The sequence below is a fragment of the Cyprinus carpio genome, chromosome B3 (genome assembly GCF_018340385.1).
Source record: "Cyprinus carpio isolate SPL01 chromosome B3, ASM1834038v1, whole genome shotgun sequence".
In the NCBI taxonomy this organism is placed as follows: domain Eukaryota; kingdom Metazoa; phylum Chordata; class Actinopteri; order Cypriniformes; family Cyprinidae; genus Cyprinus; species Cyprinus carpio.
Genome location: NC_056599.1, coordinates 43656742 through 43684345, shown reverse-complemented (window position 1 = coordinate 43684345; position 27604 = coordinate 43656742). Strand labels below are relative to the sequence as shown.

The 27604-nt window shown below is 38.5% G+C and overlaps 1 protein-coding gene across 2 annotated transcripts; it reads right to left on the bottom strand.

Annotated features, from left to right (window-relative positions):
- Positions 1–512: 512 nt before the first annotated feature.
- On the bottom strand, positions 513–27489 carry gprc5ba (G protein-coupled receptor, class C, group 5, member Ba). 2 transcript variants are annotated; one of them, XM_042721037.1, is made up of 5 exons: positions 27052–27190; positions 18447–18506; positions 6509–7526; positions 6318–6430; positions 513–612 (listed from the first exon to the last, which is right to left on the bottom strand). In XM_042721037.1, the coding sequence occupies exons 3-5, from the start codon at positions 7524–7526 to the stop codon at positions 568–570; spliced, it is 1176 nt and encodes a 391-aa protein (XP_042576971.1). In that variant the 5' UTR covers positions 18447–18506; positions 27052–27190; the 3' UTR covers positions 513–567. The 2 variants fall into 2 exon arrangements, with proteins under 2 accessions (XP_042576971.1, XP_042576970.1); XM_042721036.1 differs by lacking the exon at positions 18447–18506 and having other exon boundaries at positions 27052–27489.
- Between the last annotated feature and the right edge of the window lie 115 nt (positions 27490–27604).

Here is a 27604-nt window from a genome sequence, read left to right as displayed (position 1 = left end):
TTGTATGCACGCCAGTTATTCATACACAGACAACTCACGAAATAAAAAAACTTTGACCAGAGAAATCCAAGTACTGTATCTAGTTATCACAGAATGATAAAATGTCCAAGGTTTACTGCACAATCACAACTGCAGTACAGACAGATCTGCAAATTCTTCATGTTACATACAGAGCCCAGTTTGACTTCAGGGTGAAATCTGAAATCTATTTAGGTGTATCTGAGATGGTGATAAAATCAAAATACTGTTGGAATGAAAAGCTGATTTAATGGAGAAATGTGTGAAACTGCATCAATACTTTTACCAGTACACTTACTCCAAATCACTACAGCTATTGATGGTGCGAAGAGTTGTCCAGTTTTAACATCCTTCTATCATGCAAGTCAAATTGCTCTCTCACACACACACACACACCATCATCCGAGTCCTTTATTTTAGTCTCACTGGAGCACTGGCGGCTTTTAATGTTGTTCCTAACTGTAAGTCCGCATTCACTTCGGAGGTTTTTTTTCTTTTACAGTGCAGGAACTCACACCTCTTTTCCATTCACCCTTCTCCCAGACTCCTTTACCAAAGCTGTCTTCCTGTGTATGTGGGAGGTGCGGATGGAACCTGTGATGATAAGAAACAAAATCATCCAATTAGAAGCAGGCAGGTTTAAAGACAAGACATTTACATAAGATAAGTGGTGTTTCATAAGTGGGAAAACACCTCTCAAGTGCATTAAACAGAACATACAATTTTGCATGTGTTATGTAAGCTTATTTTTATTTTTTGCTGTATCCAAACTCCTCAAACTTGCCTTGTTTCAGAATTTAGAACCCGTTCTTTTCTTTCGGTTCTTTGTTTCAGTTAGCTTCTCTTTTCAGAACCCTACCTTTGTCTAAGAGAGAACCTTTCAATCCTTCCTGAGCAGGAGAAATTTGCTAATTGGTGCCTTTAATGTACTGCTGCCTGGTCCTGACCTTAAAAATATCATGTTAGGTGTACTCATAAAGATTTCAAAAGGATCTGGTCACTGTTACAGCTGGCATGCAGCAATGTTTTACTGCCTCCTGGCCTGTGAAGTCTGTTGTGGTGTTTTATACTTTCTGTGGCATTGTGACAATGACTAAAGTTGGTGTGGAAATTCATTGATCAGCTTTCCTCTGTAGATAATCCTTTAAAATCATTTCCTACAGAGGAAGAGCTGATCAATGTACTTAAAATGGCACAATAGATGCTAGCTGTCTCAAGGCTCAGGCTTCATACAAAGTAATGGACACCTTCCCAAATAAAGACCTGGTTAAACACATTTAATACTTCTAACTCTCCATGGATGACTATCACAAACACACTGGCCAGAGGGCAACAGTGACAATTGCTCAATTCAGTTCACCCTTTGCTCACATCCAATGGTGACAGTGCAGTCAAACTGAAAATATTACTGAAGATGAAGTGTCTTTTAAACCCCAACTACAGTAAGTAAGCCAAGATTGACAGTGGCAAGGAACCCAAACTCCATGAAGTGACAGAAATGGAGAAAAAACCTTGAAAGAAACCAGGTTTAGTAACAGGACCATTTCTTCTCTGGCCTCAATGAATGAACATTTACTGAATGATTTCAGGCTGCATCACAAGTCAGATTCTTGGATTTATATTTCTCAAAAACTTGATTCCAGCTCCTTCTGTTTGAAGATCGAGACCAGCATTAGATTAGAAAGAAGAGTTGTAGTCTGGTCCAGCACTGGACAGCTGGCTTATCAATGTCTACAAGCATAATGATCTTAATCAGTTCTAGCAGGTGTAGGCATGATGTGTGCACAGCTGGTCATAGGGATCTGTGTCTAGGACTTCAGGTGCCATTCATACTTATATTTAAAAAAAAAAAAAAAAAAACATTTTATTACAATCACCTCTGTGGTAGTTGGTGATGTCTGGTTTAGCTTTTGAAGTGGTTCTGCATTCACATTGCTTCATTCTCTTTGAGCAGAAATATTGCGCTTGTTTGGATAAATGTTAATTCAGCTTTTGACAAGGCTTTGGCTGCAGCGTTGCATTGTTGGCACGTTTTGTTCTATTTATAGTTGGGTCAAGGCAGAGAAGATCATTTCCTCCCCCCACCAAAGAGACATTTACTCTCCTCCATATTACATCACTCATCACTCAAGAACCAAATGTTTAAGGAAAACAAAAATTTGTGCTCTGTAAAATCTGGCCAATAGTTTGTAAAATCAATGGTATGACCAAAAACTCATGTAAAATGTAAATTTGAATTGGCATTGTATAAACCTACAGTATATGAAGCATTCTATAATGGTGGTATATACGTCAACAAAAATTAATAAAACCAAAAATATTCTTAAGATTAGTAAAGGAATTTTTAGTAAAGGAGTAAACGCAATTTTTATGCAAAGCTCCAAACTGTGCAGATAAAAAATACCTTAAAAGGATTCATTGTTTTTAATTTAACCTTCTGTGTCAAACATATGCCGCGTTTCCACCAAAATTACCCAGAACAATTGTACCAGGAACTTTTTTCCCCCAGACCTGTTGCTTTCTGTGTTTCCACCGCGGTCTAAAGTATCGTGAAGATTAGGCAAATAGTCTGGTGACGCAGGTCTGCGCGTGTTTCTCAATACAAAGTATGCAAATTTTGGACTTGCATCCTCGGCAGTTCAGACTTTGCAAGTTCGACTCGGGAGTGTTATGTCCGAGATGACGCAAATCCGGTAATTCTGCAAACAGCAGCATACTTGATAACATCAGTCAGCTCGCCTTGGCTACTGCGATTTTCCTCACTGTATATTTAAAATAAAATGAAATATGATATGAAATACCACTGCCTCCTTTCGTTTTTCATTTAAACATAATAATAGCCGCCGAAATGTACTTAGTTCAGGGAAATGTGTATATATACAGCCTACATTACAATGAAACGAAATATTATATCAATTGCCTCTTTTTATTTTCATTTTAACATATAGATAAATTGAATACAGACCAAAGATTACCTGATAGATTTACACAAAACGAATTATATTTTATGTTTAACCATTAAAGAGACATCAGAGCCAGTGGCAAATCTCAGAAGGACTAGCCGAGTTGAGAGTCCGAAATCGGCGGAACATATTTTTAAATAGGCGCTGTCTTTATAAATAAACCACAGATTTGAATTTTAAACAACTACATTCTCACCTGAAATATTTTTAAAATTACATTTCATGACACAATGACAGTAATATTTAGAAAATGATCCAAATAAATGGTGGTTGAAATTACAATGCTGCGTGAACTCAACCAATCAGCATGTTTAGCACTCAAGTCCCGCCCCCGAAAGTTCCGGAGCTTTGAAAAAGTACTACCTCGCCAGCAGGGACTTTCTGAGGGGCATTTTTTTACCCAGAACTTTATTTAGATCCTGGTTCCTGCGGTGGAAACACACCGAGTACCAGCCCAAAGTCCCTAGTTCCTGGGTAAAGTTCCAGTGGTGGAAACGTGGCTATAGTGGACACACTCACATAGTAGCTTCATAGCAACTGTTACAGTATCTAAGAATAGCTTTTATAGGTTAATTTCACTGGTTATATAGTTGACAGTTTCACCCCTTAGACACATTATTTCAATGGGAACCCTCTGGCCAACTACATGATATTTTCTTGATTTTCATGATAAATTCTTCAAAAACTTTTGCAAACCATAAAATGTTCCCAGCATATTTCATGGTCAAGTTCAGAGTACTTTTGTGGACATAAGAAAAATTAAGCATTTTATATTTTAAATAAAATTAAATTACAAAAAACTAAAACTTTTAATAAAGGGACTTGCAAGCTGTTTCAAGCAAACTATAAAATATATTGCACAAAATATTTGTGTCAGATTATAATATGCTTTCCAATAATGGTTAAAAATAACATTTTTTAATATATTTATAATATTATTATAATATATACTTAATAATAATCATTTTTCTGAATACTTTGTTTAATTTGTACACATTGTTTACATATTGAGCCATGAACCATATTTGTTTACATATTGAACCATGGTTCCCCTTTCAGTCAGTCACTTTCGACATTGTCAACACTGAAATTATAGGTCTCACTTAGGAGCCCTAATCACCTCTGAGCACTACATGCAATGGCCAATGACTACTGGCGAGTGGAATCTGCATGCTAAGCCACTCCCAGTACATACATGTATATAAGATGGTGGCGTGTCATTTTTGCTCCGGAGCTAAATGCTTCATGGACATCTTTTCTTCCAAAAATGAAGTACAAGAAAAAACAAAGAACAGCAGTCTGCAGGAACTTCTCAGCTGTGTCTCCAGATGGCATGATTAGCTGTGTGTTCACCCCTGTGATAACACAGATGAGTGCTGTGTTACACCCCTGGGCACTCCAGCCTAAATAGCAGTTTCTTCTACAACTTGCATGGCCATGTCTTTCGAGGTATCTTTCTGACCGCGTACTTCTGGGTGTGGTAGATTCCTTACTTCGGATGACCAGCACGATTGCTGTCTTACATGTCTGGGCCATATGCATGCTCAGACGGCCTTTGTGGATTGGTTATGTCTGCACTGTGAGCGCATTTCCATGGCTATGACGAGTTTGCAGCTCTCATTTATTATGAGGGTCCCCTTGATTTCTACCCAATCCAGTTCCGCTTTGCCAGTCCTCACAGAAGTCCTGCTTAGTACCATTGAGCTCCTGCACAAAGATACCAGTCCATGCCATGAAGGACCCAGTGGTTCATTCGGGGCTCCTGAGGAGGATGAGGTGTCTATCGCAACGTGCAGAGATCGCAGTCCTCTTGGTGAAGGATGCAAGAGCCTGTTACTCCAGCTGGGATGAAGTCAGGGTTCTACAGCCCTTATTTCACTGTGCCCAAGAAGAGCGGTGGGTTACCACCAATCCTGGATCTGTGAGTGTTGAATTGGCCCTTCACAGGCTTCCATTCAAGATGTTGATGCAAAACAAATGAACGAATAAATTTAGTGACATTTGTCCAACAGTCCAAATGAAAATCACTTTGTCTTTTGCTCCAAAAAAAGTGCACATACAAGTGCCATTATACTCAAAATAGCACAAATTCTGTAAAAAACACACGTGCAAATTCTAAATACACAAATCCCTTACTTCACATTTGTCCTGAGGCATTTAAAATGTACAGCTATTGGATAAAAACTCTGTTTGAATCTATTTGTTCTTGTTTTAATGGCTCTGTACCGTCTGCTTGATAGTAACAGAGTGAACAATGAGTGACCTAAGTGTGACGAGTCCTTTATAATTCTGTAAGCTCTCTTGAGACAGCGTGAACTGTGAAGGTCCTCTAAAGTTGTGAGAGGGCACCCAATGATTTTCTCTGCAGTCCTGATGACCCTCGGAAGCTCTTTTTTATACACCATGGTGCAGCTGGGAAACCACACACAAAGAGAGTAAGTAAGAATACTCTCAACAGTAGAGCGATTGAAGGATACAAGCACACTCTGAGCAATACTATTCTTTCTGAGAAGCGGTTCCTCTAAAAAAAGTTTCAGAGGCTTCTGGGGCATATGGAATGCACAGATTGTTACACATGAGAATGCTTCAGACCTGGCTGTACAACTGAGTCCCGAGATGGGCATAGTGCCACAGCACACACCTGGAGGCCATTGCCTTGGTTTGTCACCGCCCGTGGTCAGACCTTGGTTTTCTAACCTTGGCATGCAAATTCCACTCGCCAATAGTCATCGGCCATTTCTTGTAGTGCTCAGAGGTGATTGGGGCTCCTACGTGAGACACCTAACATCAGCCTACCTAAGCCTTGGAAAATAGATTTCTCCCAAGGAGGCTCATCCAGGAGTGATACCAGGTTCGAAAATCAAATGTGGGACAGTCAAAACGGTGCTACCAAGAGAAGCTGCACTTTGTTTTCCTGTTGTATTCCTATTTTCAGATTCAAACAACCTGAGATGTGCACCGCCGACCGAAAATCATCATGGAGGCAGACCCGGGTATAACCACCACATTATAGTCGTTTGAACCATAAAAAATGCTAATTTTAACTGTTGACATCTAAAACACAGCAGCACCTGATGAAGCAGAATCAGCTGTGTAGTGACCTATCACGTGGCCTGAATGTTTGGAAGCCCAAAACAACAAATCAGTTGCATGTGACAGTAAACAGAAACATACAAAAGTCAAAAGTAATAAAAGTCGTAATATAAAAGTAATAACACAGCTTCCCACATGCAACTTCATGCAACTCAAACTTGTCAGTTGTAATAAGCTAGGAATAAGGTTTCTACAGGTTTGTTTATTTGGCCTATATGTAATAATATAAAGTTATGTACTCACTGCTCCTCCATTTAGTATCATGGTCATCTCAGTCGGTTGGTAGACGTTACTTCTGAAGGGTGCACTGGGTCTGGCTCCTGTGTTGCCGTTATGATGGCTACCACTTCTCAACCCTACAAAAATAGAGAATGGATGTTAGGATCTGTTTGATGTATATTAAATTATATATTAGCCTTTGTGCCTTGTTGTACCTGCAGCATTTTCATCAAACGCGTATCCTTGGTTCTCCACAAACTGCCTGTGTGAAAGTGGGATGTCCTCATCAAGGCTGGCCTCTCTCATGCGTGATGAATTTTGAGATGTATCAAAATAGTCTGGAGCTGAAGGCTGGGGTGGTGATCGAAGACAGGCATGGGCTTCAGGAGCAGCATGGCACAGCAATAACAACCAACCCTGTGCTACCAGGGCCACAGCCAATGCTGGATCATCCCAGTCCGGAGACTTTTCAAGTACTTTGTTTCCATAGACGTAGAAACCAACCCAAGCTACCCACAGGAGAATGGACAGCAAGCAGGAGACTAGAAGCCACACAACATTACAGTGCCATTGTCGTGCCTTCCCACACAGTGCTAATGTTGCAGTTACTAGGGCAGACAGCAGGAGTGCAACCACATAGGCACAAGCGAGTGCAAAGTCCAGTTGCTGATAGTCGCAAGCCGGGTTACCCTCCCGCAGCACTGTTAGAAGAAGCCACTCTGCAGCAATAATACCTTGTACTGCTGTTAACCCTAGCACTAGTCCAACGAGGGCACATCCGCCTGGGCTACGAGACTCACGTGCAAGCCTGCGCAGCCTCAAGCCCTGTGCTAACATGCAGGCAAAGCAGAGGGAGAAAAACAAACCCCAGAGGGCACGTCGCACCACACAAATGCTCTCGTTATGCTCAATAAGGTATGCAAAGCTAAGCCCAAACATCCCAATAATGCCCATTAACAGTAAGAGAATTGGACCGATGCCACTTCGCTTTGGTGCCTCAGTCACTGAGTGCAGGCGACAAAGTAACACTATCAACAGTAAAATGGCAGCTAATACACCAGCCGCTGCTACGACCTCCACCACCACCCCCCATATAGCATCCAGGTCACATAAGAGAGTGTATGGTCTTGGAATTCCAAAACTGCAGCCAAATGGGTCTGTTGGCTGTTCAGCTTGAGACAAACTCACACCCGGCCCAGTGAGCAGCAGGAACACGACATGAAGTAATGACATCTGAGAAAGAGAGAGAAAACGAGAATGAGTCAATCTTAGTCTTTGTACAATTTGCTTTTAAAGGTGTGTTCACACTTGTCGTGTCTGGTTCGATTAATACAAACTCTGGTGCGATTGCTCTGTTAGTGCGGTTTATTTGAGTAAGTGTGAACGCTGCCATCTGAACCCTGGTGTGCACCAAACAAGCAGGCCGAGATCCATATTTTTAGCGATCTCGGTCCGCTTGTTCCAAACGAATTCTGGTGCGGTTTGAATAAAATCCAACCAAATACTTCTAAACGAACTAAAAACAGTAATTAATGACGAGATGTGAAGCTATGCGATGTGATTTCACGAAGGGAACAAGCGGTGTATCCAAAACAAAATGAGCAGAGGGCAAACGTGGAGCAACGAGAAGGTAAAATGACTTTTATAAGCTCTCTGTCAGTTCGCAGGAGGTGAAAATCATATAAAAAAATCATATACATGCAACAGTGAGCACGCTTAGTCCAGCAGACGGTATTAGGGGTATTCAACTTAAAGCGGCGCTGAGCAGGCCGATCAGTGAATTGGTACGTTGATGTCATACACCTGCAGCGCCGCCAATCAGGCTGTGAATGTATCTCTATGCCTTTAGGTTCGCTGTCAAAAATGTCTATTTGAACGCTAAGCAGACCAGGACCAAATGTGTCATTTTCCTTTTTGGTCTGGACCAAATTAACCAAACGAATCGAACTTCAAGTGTGAACACACCCTAAAATTTGGTCTGACAAATACAGTGGCCCAAAAATGTTTCTGGTCACCTGAGTCCCATTTCAAGTGTGGATGTCAGTGAACTGTATTATTTGTAAAAAGTTTTTCTTTTTTCAGAATGTCATTGTTTTGATTTAAAGTGTCCATATTATGCTTTTTTAAAAGGTTCCTAATTTTCTTTTGGAGGTCTTCTACAATAGGTTTACATGCATCAAGGATAATTAAAAAAACACTTTAAATTTCTCATAATACACATTTCACATCACCTAGTGATTCATTCAAATATTTAGGCTCTCTACTAAAGACCTCCTTTCAGTAAGCTCACTCTGCTCTGATTGGTCAGATAGCTCAGTCTGTTGTGATTGGTCTACTGCTGTGGTATCGTAAACATTTATTTTAACCACTGACTCTTCACATCCTTATCCTGTGGAATTGTAAACAATGCAAATCTGCTTTCACACTACAGAAAATAGCATCACAACACAAATCATAAACCAAAGTTTTTGAAGGCAGATCAAAGTAGACATTGTTTGCGGGAAACCAATGAAGATCATTAAGCAAATGTGTTACGGATCTTTGCAGATAAGTTTCATAAGTGGAACTGGAATTGCTGACGACTTGTCTCAGCAGTTCAGAATAAACTCTTTCTTTCAGGAGAAAATAACTTTATTTGTCATGCACTTTGACCTTTAAAACTTTGCAGAACTTTTACATTCACATACAGCTATATTACACACTGCATGAAATGTAATATTCAAAAAATAATAATAGGGCCCTTTAAGCAACTTTCAAGGTACTTTTTATTGGATGTATGAAGCCAGTCAGGTCTTAGTCCACAAGTGCACCTGGGAAGCTCATATATGAAGATATTTTTATTACATGGGAAAAATACTACAGAAGCCTTCTGTAATTTTTATTATATTTTGTTTATTATAACATTCTTTTCATTTCTCAGATATTCATGCATGGTATCTTACAAAAACATTTATTTTCCATAAAGCAACAATGGGAGTGATTAACATTTGTTGTTTACATCAGGTAACACAGGTTTAAACAAAAAAGCAGGCATGGAGGCATGTATAATCACAATTTAAAATCCATGGCGTGTGTTGTGTGTTTGGGGCTTGGTTTCAGTTCGGTGTTGAAATCTGGATACTCGCATCTTGTATTTTGTCACGAGCGCGTGGTGGGGGTTCTTCATCAGTTTCATATGCTCTTGTGTTGTGTTTTTTGTTTGAGCACGGGGCCTTTGACCTTGTTTCATTGGCCTTGTGCTATTGTCATATGTTCATTGTGCTGTCTAGTCTTGAGCATTTTGTTGAACACATGGCTTGTGATTTTTTTTAGGTGTAACTATAGCAAATTTAAAAGTAAGCATATGCTCGTGTTGTGTTTTTGGCTTGGTTTAAATAAAGCCGTTACAGTACCATGACATCTAATATGTCAAAATATCATGGAAAATTTTATTTCTCAATTCATAACCCCCTTTAGATATGATGTTATGGTCACCTAAAGAAAATATACAAGTATATTTACATTACATTTACATTTAGTCACTTAGCAGACACTTTTATCCAAAGCGGTTTTATCGGTATTAGCGATTACTGCAATCTTTAAAATGAACAGTTCTCTTATGATAACACCACATGTAAATACTCCAGCACCAGTACCTGGTTGAGATCCCAGGTGGCAGTATTGTGCCTCAACGCTGACACTGTCAAACAAGAAGAAGACGCAGCGCTCACAGCTACTCCGAGGAGAGCCATGTTCGGCAGAGGAAGTTTCCATTATTTTACTAGACACTGAATGGGAAATGTTATATTAACCTGTTATCAGTGGTTTTCTGTGTTCATATATTTAAGTAAAGGGTGATTATTTAAAAAAGTACCGCATTTTCTTTACTCGCCTTGTTTTTGTATTTGCAATCAATACGGCCTGTGTGTAGTAACACTTTATTTCAGGGATACCATGGTCCTTAAACCAGGTACTGGTAGTTTTGGCACTGTGTGCAAGTGCCAAGTCCTGTTGGAAAATGCAATCTTCATCTCCATAAAGTTGGTCAGCAGCAGGAAGCATGAAGTGCTCTAAAACTTCCTGGTATACGGCTGCGTTGACCTTGGACCTCAGAAAACACAGTGGACCAACACCAGCGGATGACATGGCACCCCAAACCATCACTGACTGTGGAAACTTTATACTGGACCTCAAGAAATGTGGATTGTGTGCCTCTCCTCTCTTCCTGCAGACTCTGGGACCCTGATATCCAAAGGAAATGCAAAATTTACTTTCATCAGAGCACATAACTTTGGACCACTCAGCAGCAGTCCAGTCCTTTTTGAAGCGAGACGCTTCTGACGCTGTCTGTTGTTCAAGAGTGGCTTGACACAAGGAATGTGACAGCTGAAACCCATGTCTTGCATACGTCTGTACGTAGTGGTTCCTAAAGCACTGACTCCAGCTGCAGTCCACTCTTTGTGAATCTCCCCCACATTTTTGAATGGGTTTTGTTTCACAATCCTCTCCAGGGTGCGGTTATCCCTATTGCTTGTACACTTTTTTCCATCACAACTTTTCCTTCCCTTCGCCTCTCTATTAATGTGCTTGGACACAGAGCTCTGTGAACAGCCAGCCTCTTTTCCAATGACCTTTTGTGTCTTGCCCTCCTTGTGCAAGGTGTCAATGGTCGTCTTTTGGACAACTGTCAAGTCAGCAGTCTTCCCCATGATTGTGTAGCCAACAGAACCAGACTGAGAGACCGTTTAAAGGCCTTTGTAGTGTTTTTGAGTTAATTAACTGATTAGAGTGTGGCACCAGGTGTCTTCAATATTGAACCTTTTCACAATATTATAATTTTCTGAGATACTGAATTTGGGATTTTCCTTAGTTGTCAGTTATAAACATCAAAATTATAATGAATGAATATAATATACAAGTTTCACTTTTTGAATGGATTTAGTGAAATAAATCAACGTTTTGATGATATTCTAATTATATGACCAGCACCTGTAGATAAATAACATAAATAATAATGAACAATATTTCCACACCATTAATTAATGCATTATTAAAATCACAAGTTGTGTTTGTAAACATTAATGCACTAACTAACATGAACAATGAACGACTCTATTTTTATTAACATTAACAAAGATTAATAAATTGTGTATTAAATGTATTGTTCATTGTTCATTCATGTTAGTAAATATATTAATGTTAACAAATGACATCTTTATAGTAAAGTGTTACCATTAGTATTTATTCATCATACTATTGAACTTGACAGTATTTTCTCTCTTGTTATTTCATAGGAGCTTTAAAGAAGATGGAGAAAGCCAGAGTCTTGTGCTCTGCATTTATCAGTATCCTTATGTTCGTTGGGTGAAAAAGAAAAAACTCAATAAACAAAGTAAAAACTAATTTGACTGATATCTTTTTCCCCCAAGGTTTCTATAGTTATCTCAATATATCGATACCGTGAATTCTTATAGCAACAGTAACCGTAATATGAAAAATCTAATATTGTGACAGCCCTACACAGTACACGTAACAAGTTTTTTTTTTTTATTATATAATAAAGAAAAAACTAATAGAATAGAAAAAAAATAAAGCAAGCTAGTGTTAGTTTTTTTTCTTTTGTTTACTGCATAATAAATAGAAATGAAAATAAATAGAATACAAAAAGATTAGAAAAGCTTGTGTAATTTTTTAAGAAAAACAATTAGTAAATTAAAGCTGCAAGCAGCGATGAAAGGACCCTCACACCCGGGCTCACCACCACCAGTGGCTTCAGGAAAACAGCAAACGGTGGGCAAAATGCATTTAAAGTGGTCAATATAGGAAGAATATGTCAAAGTCATTTATTTGTGCCAAACTACCTGCTACCAGCTGGTAGTGCTATGATAATAACTGAATGTTGGCATGTAGATGTCAACAGGCCAGGACATTTATCAAACATGTGAAGTCTGGTGCCGACTGAACATGGTATGTTTGAGTTATTGTAAAGCATGACACTTCCTGTTGCCAACAGGTGGTGCTATGATTATAACTGAACATTGACACGTAGATGTCTTCAGGCCAGTGTTCTTACCAAACATCATGTTTGGTGCAGATTGGACATTGCACGTTTAGTTAGTGTAAACAAAGACATTTCCTGTTGCCAGCAGGTGGCGCTATGATTATAATTGAATATTGGGCTTAAGATGTGTTAAGGCCAAGACTCTTATAAAACATGTGAAGTTTGGGGAAGATTGGGAATTGTATGCATTAGTTACAACTTCCTGTTTCATGGCATTAATGGCATGCTTTAGCACAGGGATAGGCAACTTCGGTCCTGGAGGGCCACTGTCCTGCAAAGTTTAGCTCCAACCCTAATTAAACACACCTGAACAAGGCAATCAGTGTTTTCGGGATTACTAGATAGATACAGGCAGGTGAGTTTTTATGAGGGCTGAAGCTAAACTCTGCAGGATAGTGGCCCTCCAGGACTGGAGTTGCCTATCCCTGCTTTAGGGTTTATATATGTGTTGCTAGCATGTTTGAACATGTTTCTAACATGTTTAGCACACAATGGCATATTTTACAGTGTTGCTAATAGTGCATCACAGTGCTAAACCTGTCACTTACTATTGACAGTAGGTGGCGCTATGACTAAAACTGAATCTTGGCATGTGGATGTGTTCAGGCCAGGACTCTTATAAAACTTGTTAAGTTTGGGGCAGATTGGACACTGCATGCCTGAGTTACATCAACTTCCTGTTTCACTGCATAAATAGCATGCTTTAACACTTAGCTAAGTGTTGGTAACATGCTTTACTATGTTTCTAGCATGTTGCCAGCCTATTTAACACTTGCTTGATGCTTTTTAATATGTTCCTAGGAGTCCATAACAGTGTTAAACATGTCACTTCCTGTTGCCAGCAGGTGGCACTATGAAAATAACCAGTGGTGTAGTCTACTTGATATGCAGGTATATGCCGTATACCCACTAGGAAAGGTCAAGGATTTCTGTATACCCACTTAAAAAAGCGCGAGGATACGTAACAACATCGTTTTGAAACAGAAGTTTCAGACGGTCCACTCACGATATCCTCCCAGGTAGCCAATCCATGAGTGATAACGTTTCCTTTGGTCCCCCTTGCAGTGGCGTAGCGCAAAATCACGGGGCGATTTGTCACTGTTACATCGCAATTTTGGAAATATTTCTGTTTTAAACCATGAAGGCTGATATCAGGCAGCATGCAAACTTTACGCAAGACTTATGAAAGTAAAAGTCATGACATTGGCCAAGTATGGTATCCCATATTCGGAATTGGTGCTCTGCACACACACACACACCGTGAACACACACCCGGAGCAGTGGGCAGCTATTTGCTCCAGCGCCCGGGGAGCAATTGGGTCAAATCAGTGCCTTGCTCAAGGGCACTTTAGCCATGAGTACTGAGGGTGGAAGAAAGCGCTGTTCATTCACTCCCCCCACCTACAACTCCTGCCAGCACTGAGACTCAAACCTACAACCTTCGGGTTACAAGTCTGACTCTAACCATAGAGAGCCACAGCTGCCCCCACTTATGCCGGTGAACGTCTTAACCTCAGCAATTAATACAAAGTGAAAGTTAAAAAAGTAAGAACTTACGGTGCATTTTCTCTCAGAGATGATAAGTGACGAATTTAGGCTACTTCAACATATGCTGATAATGGCATATAACCGTCTTGAATTATTCCCTTAATATTTCTCTTGTGGTTCGTACACAGTGAAAAAAACAAGAAATGTAGGTATCCCTATTTTGCGTTAAACAGGTTGTTTTTGAAAGTTGGTGCTTGAAATATAGTTGATCTTAATTTTCATTGATTATTATTGATAATTGATAATTTTAATTATAGGCCTATAATTCATTGTATAAATGAATGGACCTGTTTTAAGAGACCTTTCAAAAAACATTTTCAATGAGGAGTAATAGCCTAATCTTTTATTATCCTCACAGCGCGTTATGTGGTGATGCTCTAAGAAATTATTGCGGGGCAAATTAATTGTATTTTAATAAGCCTAATAAGAAGAAGAATACAACAGGCCTACATTAGTTGGAAATGCCAAATCCTCTTAATATTGCCATTATTTGATGCTTTTGACAAAATATCTGGCTACTTGACACATGATACGATGCAACCCAGCACGGTGAGGTTATAATTTTTTTGTGATTTTGGGGAGATATCTGGCTAGTTGACATGTGATTAGGTTTTGTGAGGAAGGGTGATAACCCGATCGGAGCTGTGACAGATCAGTCATCTGTCCTGAGCATTTTTCACACAGGGCTCTAGCCATCAGACAGTCATTACCTGACCTGGTCACGTCAAATATGTTAGCTTTCCTTGGCAGCATAAAGGAAATGTTTGCTTTTATTTTAAAATGTATCTGTTTGAAAACTAAAGAACATGAGGCCAGTTGAAAGATTTCTTATCCGGTAGCTCCCTCTAGTGGACTGCAATTGTCCTTTAGAGGGGACATTTTTGCTCAGCCAATGCAAGGCTATGGGAATTTTTTGATAATTATTTATACCAAAACTGTAAGTCTGATCAGTTAGAAAAGCTATAGCATCAAGCTATAAAGGTCAAAGGTCTCTGCCGAGTTTGGTGCTTGTAGCATTAAACCCCTAGGCGGAGATAGAGTTGAAAATTCTGAGTCTCAGAAGAATAAGAAGTTTAATAAATAGTATAACAGTATGCTGGGTTTCTCAAGTAACTAATAACTTCTCTAAAGTTAGTGTTGTGGTTCAATGAATGCGGGTGAAGGGGAGAGATAAAACAGATGCTGTGTGTGTCTGTGTACAGCAGTAAACAGAATACAATGTTTATATCTCCTTTTTCAGATGATGAGAGAGATGGAAACTCTTGGCCAGCCTTGTGGACTGAAAGTCAGGCTAGAGAATATACAAACAGACACTCTTAAATGTGCATTGAAATTTGCCAGCTGATAAAACTGGATCTTATTCATATAACATCTAAGGATAAATGTAGCTCTTAACTGGCTGAGTTCAACAGTAGAAAATCAGTCCAGTCTCCCCAGCTGTAAATGTCACTGGCTGTTTTTTTTGTGTCAATTGACATGTTGATATCACACAAGCAGTCTTTCAGAATGCTCTCAGTTACATGTAGATGCAAACTGTATGCATTAGTGAGTGTGTTGGTGCTTATGGGGTGTCGCTCTGGGACAGGCGAGTATGAGGCTGGGTGGGAAAAATCACAGTATACTCACTACAAAAAACTAGACTACACCACTGACTATAACTGAATATGGGCATGGGTATGTGTTCAGTACTAAGCACCTATCAAATGTGTGAAGTTTAGGGCAGATCGGACATAGCTTGCCTGAGTTACAGCAACTTCCTGTTTCATGGCAAAACATAAAATTTATCAGGCCACCAGGGACATGCCCTTTCAGGAAAACTCAAGATCTTTGCAATTTAAGATTAACAAAGGCCTTATGATAACCCTCACCAAATGTGAGGATGACCCAATTAAAACTGTAGGGGGAGTTCAACAAACTATGAGGCATGGAAATGGCAAAAACTGCACTAAAATCGAGTATACTTCAACGTGTATTCATATACTAAAAAGTGGGAGAGTTTAGTTCCAATAGTATTGAAACAGTACACATAATACTAGTCTGTTGTGCTTTGAAAGCCATTTTGCGCTGAGATGAATGGCAAACAAACCAAACGGCAGACAAATACTTAATTGGCTGTGTGGTCAATATGTATCTTACATCCATCTGGAAACTATCTTATTTCTGTGAAAACATGAGCAAATTTGTTCACAAGGTCATGGTTTTGCTCAAAGTCTGTTTGCACAAAGAGGACCAATTAGATTTGATCCATGCCAAGGCAGCCTTTCAGTCCTAGTATAGGTGGCTCTGGAGTGTCTGCAATGTAGAATTCTAGCATGGCTTTGATCTCTGTATTTACATTGGATCTGGCTGTTGCTTGATACGGCTAAAGGGGTCATATGATGCAATTTCAATTTTTCATTTCTCTTTGGAGTGTTACAAGCTCTTGTTGCATAAAGAAGATCTTTAAAGTTGCAAACGCTAAAGTCTCAAATCCAAAGAGATATTCTTTATAAAAGTTAAGACTCATCCACGCCCTCCTAAAACATCTCGTTCTAACATGCCCCCACATATCTACATCACTATGTGGGAAGATTTGCATAACGCCGCCCAGATGTTCACGCAAAGAAAGAAGGCGTACCTTTTATTCTCGTTGTAGTATTGTTGTTGCCATCGCCGCCATGTCATATAGACGCTGTGTGTTTCACTGTGAAAGCAAAACTACTGTACTTTGTTTGGCCTTCCAAAAGAGGACGATATCCGCTTTGTCATGCCTGGGGCTGATCCGTGCTGGTCGCTGAGGAAATACATCAACTTTTCACTGTGGATCGCTGGATCGGCTTTCACCATGGACGAAGCAGAGTCCAGCCCGGGGTCGTCACATGTGGTTGCTGCAAGACCGAGGTACGCTCCTTCGTAGAATCCGCCTCAAGCCGCCCCTCTCTGCTCACTCAAGCCGGCCGCGGCTCACTCTAGGCCTCTGGTCTCTGCTCACTCAAGGCCGCGGTGTATGACAGGACTAGAAATCATGTTTATATCACGTTTATAATGGGTTTAATGTTTGTCTCGTCGCTCCGACCGGAAAGGGCATCACAATATGTTAAGGGGCGTAACATTTCCCGTCTTACACTTGAGGCATTCGGCCAATCACAACGCACTGGATAGCTGGCCAATCAGAGCACACCTCGCTTTTCAGAACGATGGGCCTTGTAAAAATCAACACATTTCAGAAGGGGGGGCATAGAGGAGAAACAATAATGTACAGTATGTGGAAAATAATGTTTTTTTCTGACCTTAAACCATATAAACATTTCATTACACCAAATACACAAAATAATGTTCTTTTTAGCTGCATCATATGACCCCTTTAAAGAGTTCTTTAACACACCCTGACAACCACTGTGTTATTTGTTTTAACTGACTGAGACTGATGATTTCTTGAATCTTGTTTTCTGGAATGATAATGACTTCTGCCCCATGTCTACTCTAAATCTTATTTTGGAGACTGTTAAGCCTGTCTCAATTTCCACAAAAGCTTGTTTATTTACCACGTTGCTGTGATCTTTTGGTATTGCACCAGTGAAGAGTTCTTGGGGGTTTCCAAGGTCGTAGTCAGTCTTGTTATGGACAGTATGCATGTTTCTCTGTTTCTATGGTTGTTGTATTTCGCAAGAATTGTTGTCTACAGCTTATTTGCATAATCAGAGTTGCTGGCAGATTTGAGTGCCATTAAACTCTGATTAGTGTAACATGTCCCACTTGAGTTATGAAGATGTGGTATAGCCCAATATTCATGAAATTAAAAGAGGATCATTACATGCAGATTGGGTTACATTAATTAATGATTCAGTCATTAAACATGCATTACACATGTGGGTTATGACACCAGATGGCATGGTTCAAACCATGGTTATGCCAAGCACTACAGCTTATTTCACAGCTTATTTTCACATTTGATAGCCTACATAGTTTCAAGAAAAGTATTAATTTTACTGATTATTCACTTTATTAATTAATGTATGTTTTTGAGGCATTTGTACTTGCGCCAAGTAAAAAGGCAACCAACTATTATTACGTTATTGTTATTATTATTGGGTAATGACTATCACAATTTACATTGAATAATGTTTATACCATTGTTTGATGCAATTGCATATGGTATTTTTATATGAAAATAAACAAGCTGAAAACACTCTAACTGGAAAACTTTTAGTGCTTTTCTATAGTATTAAGCCTCAAATGTCAAATGTACATCAGATTGGTTTCTTCTTTAAATTATAAAAAAGTAAAAATGAATGGTATTATAATGTTATACTAAAACTAAAATTAAAATAATTGTAAAAAAGTAAAAAAAGGGGTAAAATGTTATACTAAAACTAAAATTTTAAGAATGAGAATAACTTTAGTGGACTTTGAACGATTAATTGCTGCTTTGAACGATTACGTAACTGTGGCATACATAATTGTAATCGCGATTATTAGACATTCGATTAATTGGGCAGCCCTAATGTGCACCTAAAATAACTTATAGCATAAAGTGTTTTATGGGTTAATATTAACTAAGACAGGCATTCATTTTAACATCTTACCTTAGTATAAGATATAATCTGTGGTAGTTGCCTTGAAAATGATGGTCTAAGAGATGGACCCTGCACAGGCAAAAAAATAAAATAAATTTAAACTATTCACATATTTCATGTTACAATCTCATGAAAAAGACAATCTCCAAATTAAATGTCTCCAAACACTTTGGGAGGAATCAAAGCATGTATTTTATGGTACTGGTAGTCCATTACTGTAAGCAATGGAATGAAGAGTATTCATGTGTTGATGCTATGTTTGTGTGAGTTATATAAGAAATTGATTGTTTATTGTTCATGCGTCATTGGTGCTTTATAAATAACATGTAACAATATACAGCAGTAGGCAAAGGCAAAACGTCTCATTAGAATAACTGACTTTTTAAATAGTCCTCCATAACTCTTCATATTACATTGTAAAAATCCTCATCACAAAGTTTGAAAAGAAGGCAAGTATAAAATCACATATTAATCTCTCAACTAACACTATGTTGTGTTTTGTGTTAAAAGTAAATAACTAAAAACAGGAAAAACCCAAAGTTGGCTCGTAAGGTACAAGTATTAAAACCAATTATGTGGCATAAAAACCCATTATGAGTGTTTCAATGTATAAGCATTCCATTTCTTAGATATTTCAGGGCTCGACAGTAAGCCAAAGTCAAAGATCCTCGGGACAATCGAGCCACTTCTGTGTCATCACAAAAGGATAGCATCTGCTTGTGTTTTACGCCTTGACAATTTAAAAATTCAAAGCGATTTTAAAGAATTCAAGCAAGACGTTAAACATAACTACATTCAGTGCTTGCGTGCTGTGTTCTGTGTGTACAGTGTGCATTCTTGCACTTAGTAGCTTTAACAAATTGCTTATTATTATTAGCTTTAACAATGCTTTGTTTACAGTAGTAACCAAGGTAAGTTGTAGTATTGCTGTGCCATAAGCGCCACCTGCTGGCAGACAGTGAATTTGCGTCTCATCTGCTGTTCTTCCTAAAGCATCATTTCAGTTGCATCATATGTTCTATACAGTTATGCTATTTTTTGTAATTTGTGTATTTGTTCTTATTTACTGCCTAATCAGGGTCAAAAACAATGACAGGGTTGCTCGCTGCATTATTTACACTAGTTTACGTTGTTACTGATGTTCTCAACGTGATGAGGCCAAACTCTTTGCACACTTGTTTAAAACTGTATTTAAATAAATTAATAAAAACAATTCCGTTAGTAGATTGATAATATAAGTACATATTTTAACGCATGACCGGGTTCACGTTGGAGTTCTCTGGATTCTCCTTGTGCCCCTCTCCTATGCCGGACACTCAAATTTTCACAAATCAGGAAGTGGTATATCTAAATTTCTAAACATTAAAAATTGTTAGATTACATAAATAGTGCAGTAAAGACATCTCTAGCGCAAAGCGCAGCAGGTGTCCATCCCTCTCTCCCTCACTGCACTTTGCTAGTATAATTCTTTAAAGGGGATCACACTCTCTTTCAGTGGAGCTGTTGTGAGGCTTTGCGGGGCTTCCGACCATGTATCATACCTGCTCACTTGTCAGGAATATGAATTATTTCCTGCTAAAAAATAAATTTATTGACAGACTGCTATGATTTGGAGCCATCCAGTAAAATGCATAAATCTGCAAAGCAAGCCACATCACAGTACAAGGAACGTTTGTAAATGAACTGTATGCATAAAAGATGTATTACAGTGTTTCCCCATACATTGATTTATTTGTGGCGGCCTGCCACAATATCAACACTGACCGCCACAAATAGATTTTCCAAAATGCTTTGACTTCGTTGAATATACATGGACACTGCACGTTTCAAAATCAAAACCCGGTGCGGGTGTTTTAATACCACTGTATTTCAGAAGGAAACCGACTGTCTTCAGAAAATTTTGGATATCATTTTCATTTCATTTTACATGTGATATCTGATAAAGCAGCGTTTGTGAGCAGAGCACTGCTTTGTGTACAGCCGTTACTACCGTTATCTATCCCGCACTAAAAGTGCCTCCTGCTGGCAGAGAATGAATTTGCATATACGTCGCCACAAATAGAGTGTAAGTCTGTGGGAAAGACTGTATTACCATTTAATTTAGCCATTTGAGACAAGACAGATATTACTGAAGTAATGAATGTATGTATGTGTGTACTATAAAAAATTTTAATATCAAAAATGTTCTATTAAATTTGTTTATTTAATCAAACATTTCATAGAACCTTGGGAGGCTTGGGGGAAGTGTGGGGGTTGGGGAAGCTGGTACTACCTCCCTGAATTGAGTTTTTGCAGGGTGGGATGTCTGTATTTGGTAGGGTAGTACTTTTTGCTGTTTTAATTGGTGTCTAAAATTTTGCTGTCATATGCTTATTTATTAGAATAAAAGATAACATGGGATAAAAACAATGATAACAGCCACTGTTTTTTTTGTGGCAGGGAAAGTGAAAATATTGGTGAACTTAGGGTGTGTCCGAATCCACTTTTGCTAGTTTAACTACAAGAAAAATGCTCACGAGCCCAGCACATGGTCTGAAAGGGTTTATATTCCCTTAATGAGTCATGGGTGTGTTTTGGCCGTAATGTGCAGGAAACCAATCAGAGACTCATCTCCCATTCCCCAGTTACGCTTGCTCCATGGTGGATTCGCTATTTACATGGCAGAATTTGCAAGCAGAAAAACCATTTATATATTTAGGTACACAATAATTCTTTTACAAATACTAAAAAGCAGCTGTGGGTCCCTGTGTTGTATGTTCACCCAGACGTGAATATTACTATACCCTGCTATAGCGCAGAATTTCCAACTTTGTGAAATAATTGCGCTAATTGCCTTAGTATTAACTCTTCTCCTTCGCGCTGCAAAGATATTGCACAGCACCAAACATTAACTTAAACATCCTCATTTGAGCTGCCTCATGTCCACGGTGACACATCAGTGTCAAAAAATATTTGAAATGACCAAATTTGCAAGCAGAAAAACCAAACACTTCCACAGACGCTGCATAGCGCGAATTTCAATGTGACGCTAAAGTTAGCGGCTATAAACATTTCATATATGACATCTGTTTTACAATAGAAATGTTAAACGATTGAATAATCAGGAATACAAACTAATGAACTTGTCTAATTTCGCCATTTTGATTTGTAACTGTCAATGTGAGGGGACAAGAAAATAAGCCGTTTTTATCATTTTATCACCGTTTATCTTAAGAATACAAATTAAGATATTTTGATTAAATCTGAGAGCTTTCTAACCCTCTATAAACAGCAAGGGTACTGAAATTTTATGAAGCTACAAGAATGATGCATATGTGTGTGATGCTGCTGACATAGAATACAGGTATGGAATTACATGAGGGTGAGTGATTAATGACAGAATTTTCATTTTTAGCTGAACTATCCACTCACTCATTGAGGCAGTGACTTCCCCCTCTGTTGGTGATAATAATCATTACACGATTGCTCTGGTAACCCGCAGGCTATGTTGATCAGGATTTTTTTCAAAAAAGTCCAAAGCCAAAACACCAAAAACCACCCAACCATTAAGTGACTCTACACAAGTGGGTGGGGCATATAGTGTGACGTATAACTATTTGTCAATGTCTTGGTATGGAGGCGGTCACATGCGAATGTATTTGCCCATGTGATGTCACAAATCCCCAACATCCAAACAAGCCATTTTCAGAGCTTGCTTAAATGATCGCTTTGTTTATAATGAGGACATTTTAAGCTATTAAACTTGAAAGACGTTTTAATGGTACAAAGACCTCTTATGTCTCAAAAGATCATGGCAAATTTGATTTCTCTTGTCATGACCACTTTAAAAGGTCCTCCTCATGATTAAAAAAAAAAAAAACACAAAAAAACTAGCCATGATGATGTCTTTATATAGATATATTTCTTTAAAACACGTGCAAAAGCGAGAGGGTGTTATCTCTATTTCCTATGCAATTGCATTAGACAATCATAACAGTGCTGTTTACTGACTAGCCTTTAATTGTGTGTGTGTCTTGAAAGGCAGATAAAATATTTATGATTCAGTTATTGATAGCATTTTTATGTTTGATCGCTCATAAAGCATTGCTCATTACTGTAGTGCTTAGTCTTATTATATGCTCCACTTTCCCTTCATATGCATATCTAAATCTTGGTGTAGTAGTGTAGTAAATCTTGGTGTAGTATGGTAAAAACAACAACCAGAAATCAATACATGCAGAGCATGCAAGATTGAATAAACAAATGCACGTTAAATTAAGAATGATCATCCTGCCAAGTTCATTGAATTATGAATTATCATCTATAAATGTGTCAATTTTCAACAAAGTTAATTTTTGGAGAATTTGGAGAGTTTACACTGACTGCTGTAAACATTGCTGATGTTAAATAAGAGACAATGTGTAATCAGCCAGTTATTGTCAAAAAATAATAAAAAAAAATACTGATAGTGTGGAGCAATATTACAATAACATTAATTCTGAACATTGGGTTTCTAATATATTTTTTATACACAACTTGCCAACTTGTGTTTTATTTGTTGATTGTATGTATGAATCAAAAGATAGAGCATTGCCACAATGCCTAAAATAAATCCTAATTTATTTGATGACTTATTTAAACATTCATTTTTTTTTAAATGTTCAGGGTGCTTTTCTCTAAATTTTTAAAGGTCAGCTGATGTTTGCAAATGCAACTAAACAATCATTAAAACAACAAAGCAGCAGTTGATCTGTTCCTGAAGCAGAAAAGTAAAGGAAGTAGAAAATGAGTTATTTTAGCAAGTTAGTTTCAATGAAATGTTTTTGGACTAACAAAGTTTTGAGTTCTAAAAATGTTTCAAAAGATCAAGTGAAAAGATTTCTCAATGCATGACTCCTTTAAATAAAATCAGATGAATCAACTAATTAAAAAAAAACTTGCTACTTGATTTTAAAGAAAGGTTCACCTGAGATTTGACCACAATGCCTCTTACTTGGCAAAAAATAGACAAAGGTTTCTTTAAAGTTGAACTCTGCAGAGTTTATGTTTTTTCTCCATGTCATTCTAGTGTGTGAGAAAAAAGGGAAAAGCTGATGTCATGGGGTAATTGTGCAGTGATTGCCATGGTAACAGCAAGAGGCATAAAGAGACGTGGGGGGTGTTCGCCGATCCTCAGCAACAACAACAGGGCTTTAACACACACTCGTAATGCGCTGCAGAACCAAAACTTTGTATTTTCATGACTTCTGTCATGCAGGGATGTTTGGATGTAATGTACAAGAGGAACAGCGTCTGTGTCTGTGTTACAGAAATTGAGACAAGGCAACCATGTAGTGATGCTTGTTTCAGCCAGCTGCAGTAAAAAACTTGAATAAAAACCATTTTATAATAATTATATAAAAAGCAAAAACATCCCTTACATTTTAATCAGAGGTTTTTGTCATAACTACAGCAAAGGACTTCGCATTTTATTAACTGCTTGTTACTATTTTTACAACGTTGCACCATTTATTCAACCCAAGTGAAGCACCAAGATAGTCATGAATATATAAGGTACGTGTCGCTCTCTTCAGCTGCACCGCACTGCAAGTGTGCGAGAGTGTGCAAACAGAGAAAGCGCTGTGATTGGCTGTTTTTTGGGATTGATTGTGTTGAGCTACGCCCCTTGTTCACATTCAATGTGGACAGTAAAACTGCTTGGCAGGCACTAGGTTACAGCATCCAAACATGAAATATCACACACGTCTCTTACGTTTTTCTCATTTATACTGGTGTAGGGAATGGCGTGATTTGGGGAATGTGGATGTGTGTGATGAAAGCCGTGCTCAGCCCTCTTCTGCGACAGGCTTGTGAAAGCACCCCCATCCAGTCCGCTCCCACTCTTTTGTGCTGCTTTCGACGACTCCTCTTACATAACAAGGATCCAGCTCTCACCAGTTCTGCTGCAAGGCTGCCACTGAGGCTTCTTCATGCAAGACCGTGCTTTTCTAACTAAAACCAAAATTGGTCTGACTTGTCAATTCAAACATAAATTCTTACGTGGTTTGAACGGCTTATTTGTCATATGAAAAATTATAAGGGCAACCTAGTGGGGTGTGAAAATTCTCACTTCAATTGTCTTTGATCAAGAATGACTCATAGTCATGATCCAATAAAGTAGCACGAGCAGTTTTTTTTAAATTTAAATTATATTGTATAATTTTAAGATTTAAAGCAAAACAAGAGTGACTTGATTTCAGCCTTGTCAAATAATGCTAAAAATGCAAATTCGCTCTCTGACAGTAGGTGGCGCCTATGGAATAGCAGCAATATAGTGTTTCCTTGGTTATCGCAAAGCAGGTCTACACAGAGATGAGATAAAATAAAAATGGCATCAAAACTTTTCTGAAGACAGCCCAAACCCCCCACCTCCAATTCAGTATTTAGAACTTTCCTCTAATATTTTGAGCATCGCAAACAGTAATGTTGCTCTGCTGGGTACAGTATTTCCTCTGCTAGTGCATCTTTTTGCATTTGTCGTGTCCCGTCTCGGACCCCCATTAACAACCTGTTTACATATTTCCTAATATTTCCACGCAAATGACATTTTGGGAAATGATTGTCCAAAATAAAACAACAACAAAAAAAAGTGGTTGCTTACTACCCATATTAATGTTTGTGAAAAATATTTAATCTTTGACCGGTTGCTTACTACCCAAGACTTTATATTAAGGCCCAATTCTTGCTATTAACAAACCATTAACTACAACTTTTGCCACAAACTCCTAACTTGCTGCTTATTAACAGTTAGTAAGGTAGTTGTTAAGTTTAGGTATTGGGTAGGAATAGGGATGTAGAATATGGTCATGCGGAATATGTGCTTTATACGTACTTATAAACAGACAATATGTTAATAATAAGCACGCTAATAAACAACTAGTTAATAGTGAGAACTGGTCCCTATACTAATGTGTTACCAAATCATTAAACTGTCCAGTTGCTAAAATAGCTTTCTTATATATTTAAGTAACTCAGTTTGCACTTATGGGCAGGAATTATTTGGCCCTGTCAAAGCTCCATCTAGACCAGTGGTCTGATTCAGATAATCAGCTCATTAGTAGAGGCTCAAAGACCTGAAATGGGGGTTTCAGACAAAGGAGGCATGCTAAATGCTGAGTGCTGGAGGATCCAGGAACGTGGTTGGGAACCAAGGATCTAGACCGATGGCAGATTTAGGAATGGGCGTCAAAAAATCTGGAATGTCGATTTGCACACGTTAGTTTTCTATTGCTCATTCGCAGGTCACATCAATTATATTATCACTCTGTGGATCAATTAACCTTGTGAGTTAAGCCCAGTTTACACCAACAGCAGCAATGCATCGTGATCTCATTTACTGTCACTGTAGTGCTGGACAATTCAGAAACCGGATGTTGGGGTGTCCAGCAATGCAGCAAAGTTGAGAAAAGTGACTTTTGGGAGCAACTACCAATGGGAGTGAAGTCATAGGAGTTATGAACAATTAGTGTGTTAAGATGATATATTGATTTTGCACTTACATAAAAAGTCTTATATTATATATGTATAATGATACAAAGTTTGTCCAGATTAACTATGACTATCGTGGTAATAGTGTGTCTATGATGGTTGTGTGGGTTATAAATTGCAATACAAGATTATAGTCAATGGAAAGAAGGGCATACAAAAAATATCATATGTGAATAATATCATACTGTAATGCTAATGAATAAATACTTTTTTATGAAATCATTTCGAATAATAAAAAAACAGTATACGTGACTTCTTTTTGAGTCTTATTTTGTATAAATTATAATTTTTAGATAGTTTTAAATGTTAAAATGTATTATTGGTGTTTTTCCAAATACGTGAATATAAATTACAGCAGATTGGTGCTTTTTTTGTTGTTGTTGTTGACAGAGGATTGTTTGGGGTGGGGGGCGCTGAAAGGGGGTTCGCCCTAGATCCTAAAGCTTGAACCCCCACTGATCCAGACTACAGCAGATATAATGCGATCATGCCATCCGTTCATCCAGTTTTTGGAGAGTTAAGTTTTCCAAGTCAGCTCAACCCTACAGCATGCGAAATCTTCAAAATGCAGGACTTGAGACACTAGAAACATGGCTGAGCGAATTAAACACACGATGCAAAAAATAAATAAATAAAAACCTGTTAGAAATCAAACAAGGGTTGGGTATGAATGTTTTCCGCTCCAGTTAATTAAACATGTCACTGGTTTCAATGCATTGATGCTAATTAATCTGACTAATGTTATATTTTAAATCTTCCCTTTCTGCATTTGCTCAGATCTGTTTTAAAAAGCACGTCAAATAACATCATGTTGCTGTTTGCATACATTATTAATCAATGCAGAGAACTAAAGTCATTATTATATTAATGGCATAATGTCTTCCACTGTCTTGTCTTAAAATTAATTTGCTCACATTTACATAACCCTGTCCCACCTAATAACTGACCAATGAATCCAGCATGTTCATGGGCATGAGTAATGTGTGCATGCATATTTTTACCATATAAATATACAGCGAGAGGAGAGAGAGAGAATCAAAATAAACATCTGATGACAGCTGCCAGAAAACAGCAGATAAATCTGAGTATATCTGGTCTGTGCACGTACCTTTATCGATTAAAGCATGCGATATGGTCGACGGTCGTGTGAAAAATGTCACATTTCTGCTCCTGCTGTTGATTTTCACGGCGAAGGCTCGCGCAGTTCTTCCACTTCGCGCTATTTAAAAAAGGGTTATTTGATTTTTTTTCTCCCTAAATCTTTCGTTCAGTCGGGAGTTGATGAACGAGGCCAAACATCAACAATAAAAAACGCTGACAAAAACCGTGACAGAATGCGTGTTCCCTCTTCAGTGACAGAGAAATAAACTATCAGGCGTCCTCATCGAAGCATCATCGCCTCTAAAGCACACACCGAACACGTTTGCCGCAGAAGCTTGGTGTTCATGGGTAGATGTTGTAACGCGCTGCTGTGTCCCTGCGTTTCTTCTTTCAGTGCATCTGCTGCGTTCCCTCTGGCGTTACACGCGCGTTCTCAGCTGTTTGACTCGATCCGTCGGCGCATCACAAGCCCCGCCCCCCGCTGTCACTCACCACAAACAAGCCCGGCTCTTCACCATGTACGGAATCCCCTCAACCCCCATCCCATTGTCTGTGTTTAC

Bases quoted from the DNA above. Each gene is read 5' to 3' on its own strand.
- gprc5ba (XM_042721036.1), bottom strand. From the start codon at position 7,526: ATGTCATTACTTCATGTCGTGTTCCTGCTGCTCACTGGGCCGGGTGTG. The intron at 6,431-6,508 runs GTACAACAAGGC...CTATTTTTGTAG, and splicing joins GTTTGATGAAAATGCTGCAG to GGTTGAGAAGTGGTAGCCAT. The intron at 613-6,317 runs GTGAGTACATAA...TTATCATCACAG, and splicing joins TGATACTAAATGGAGGAGCA to GTTCCATCCGCACCTCCCAC.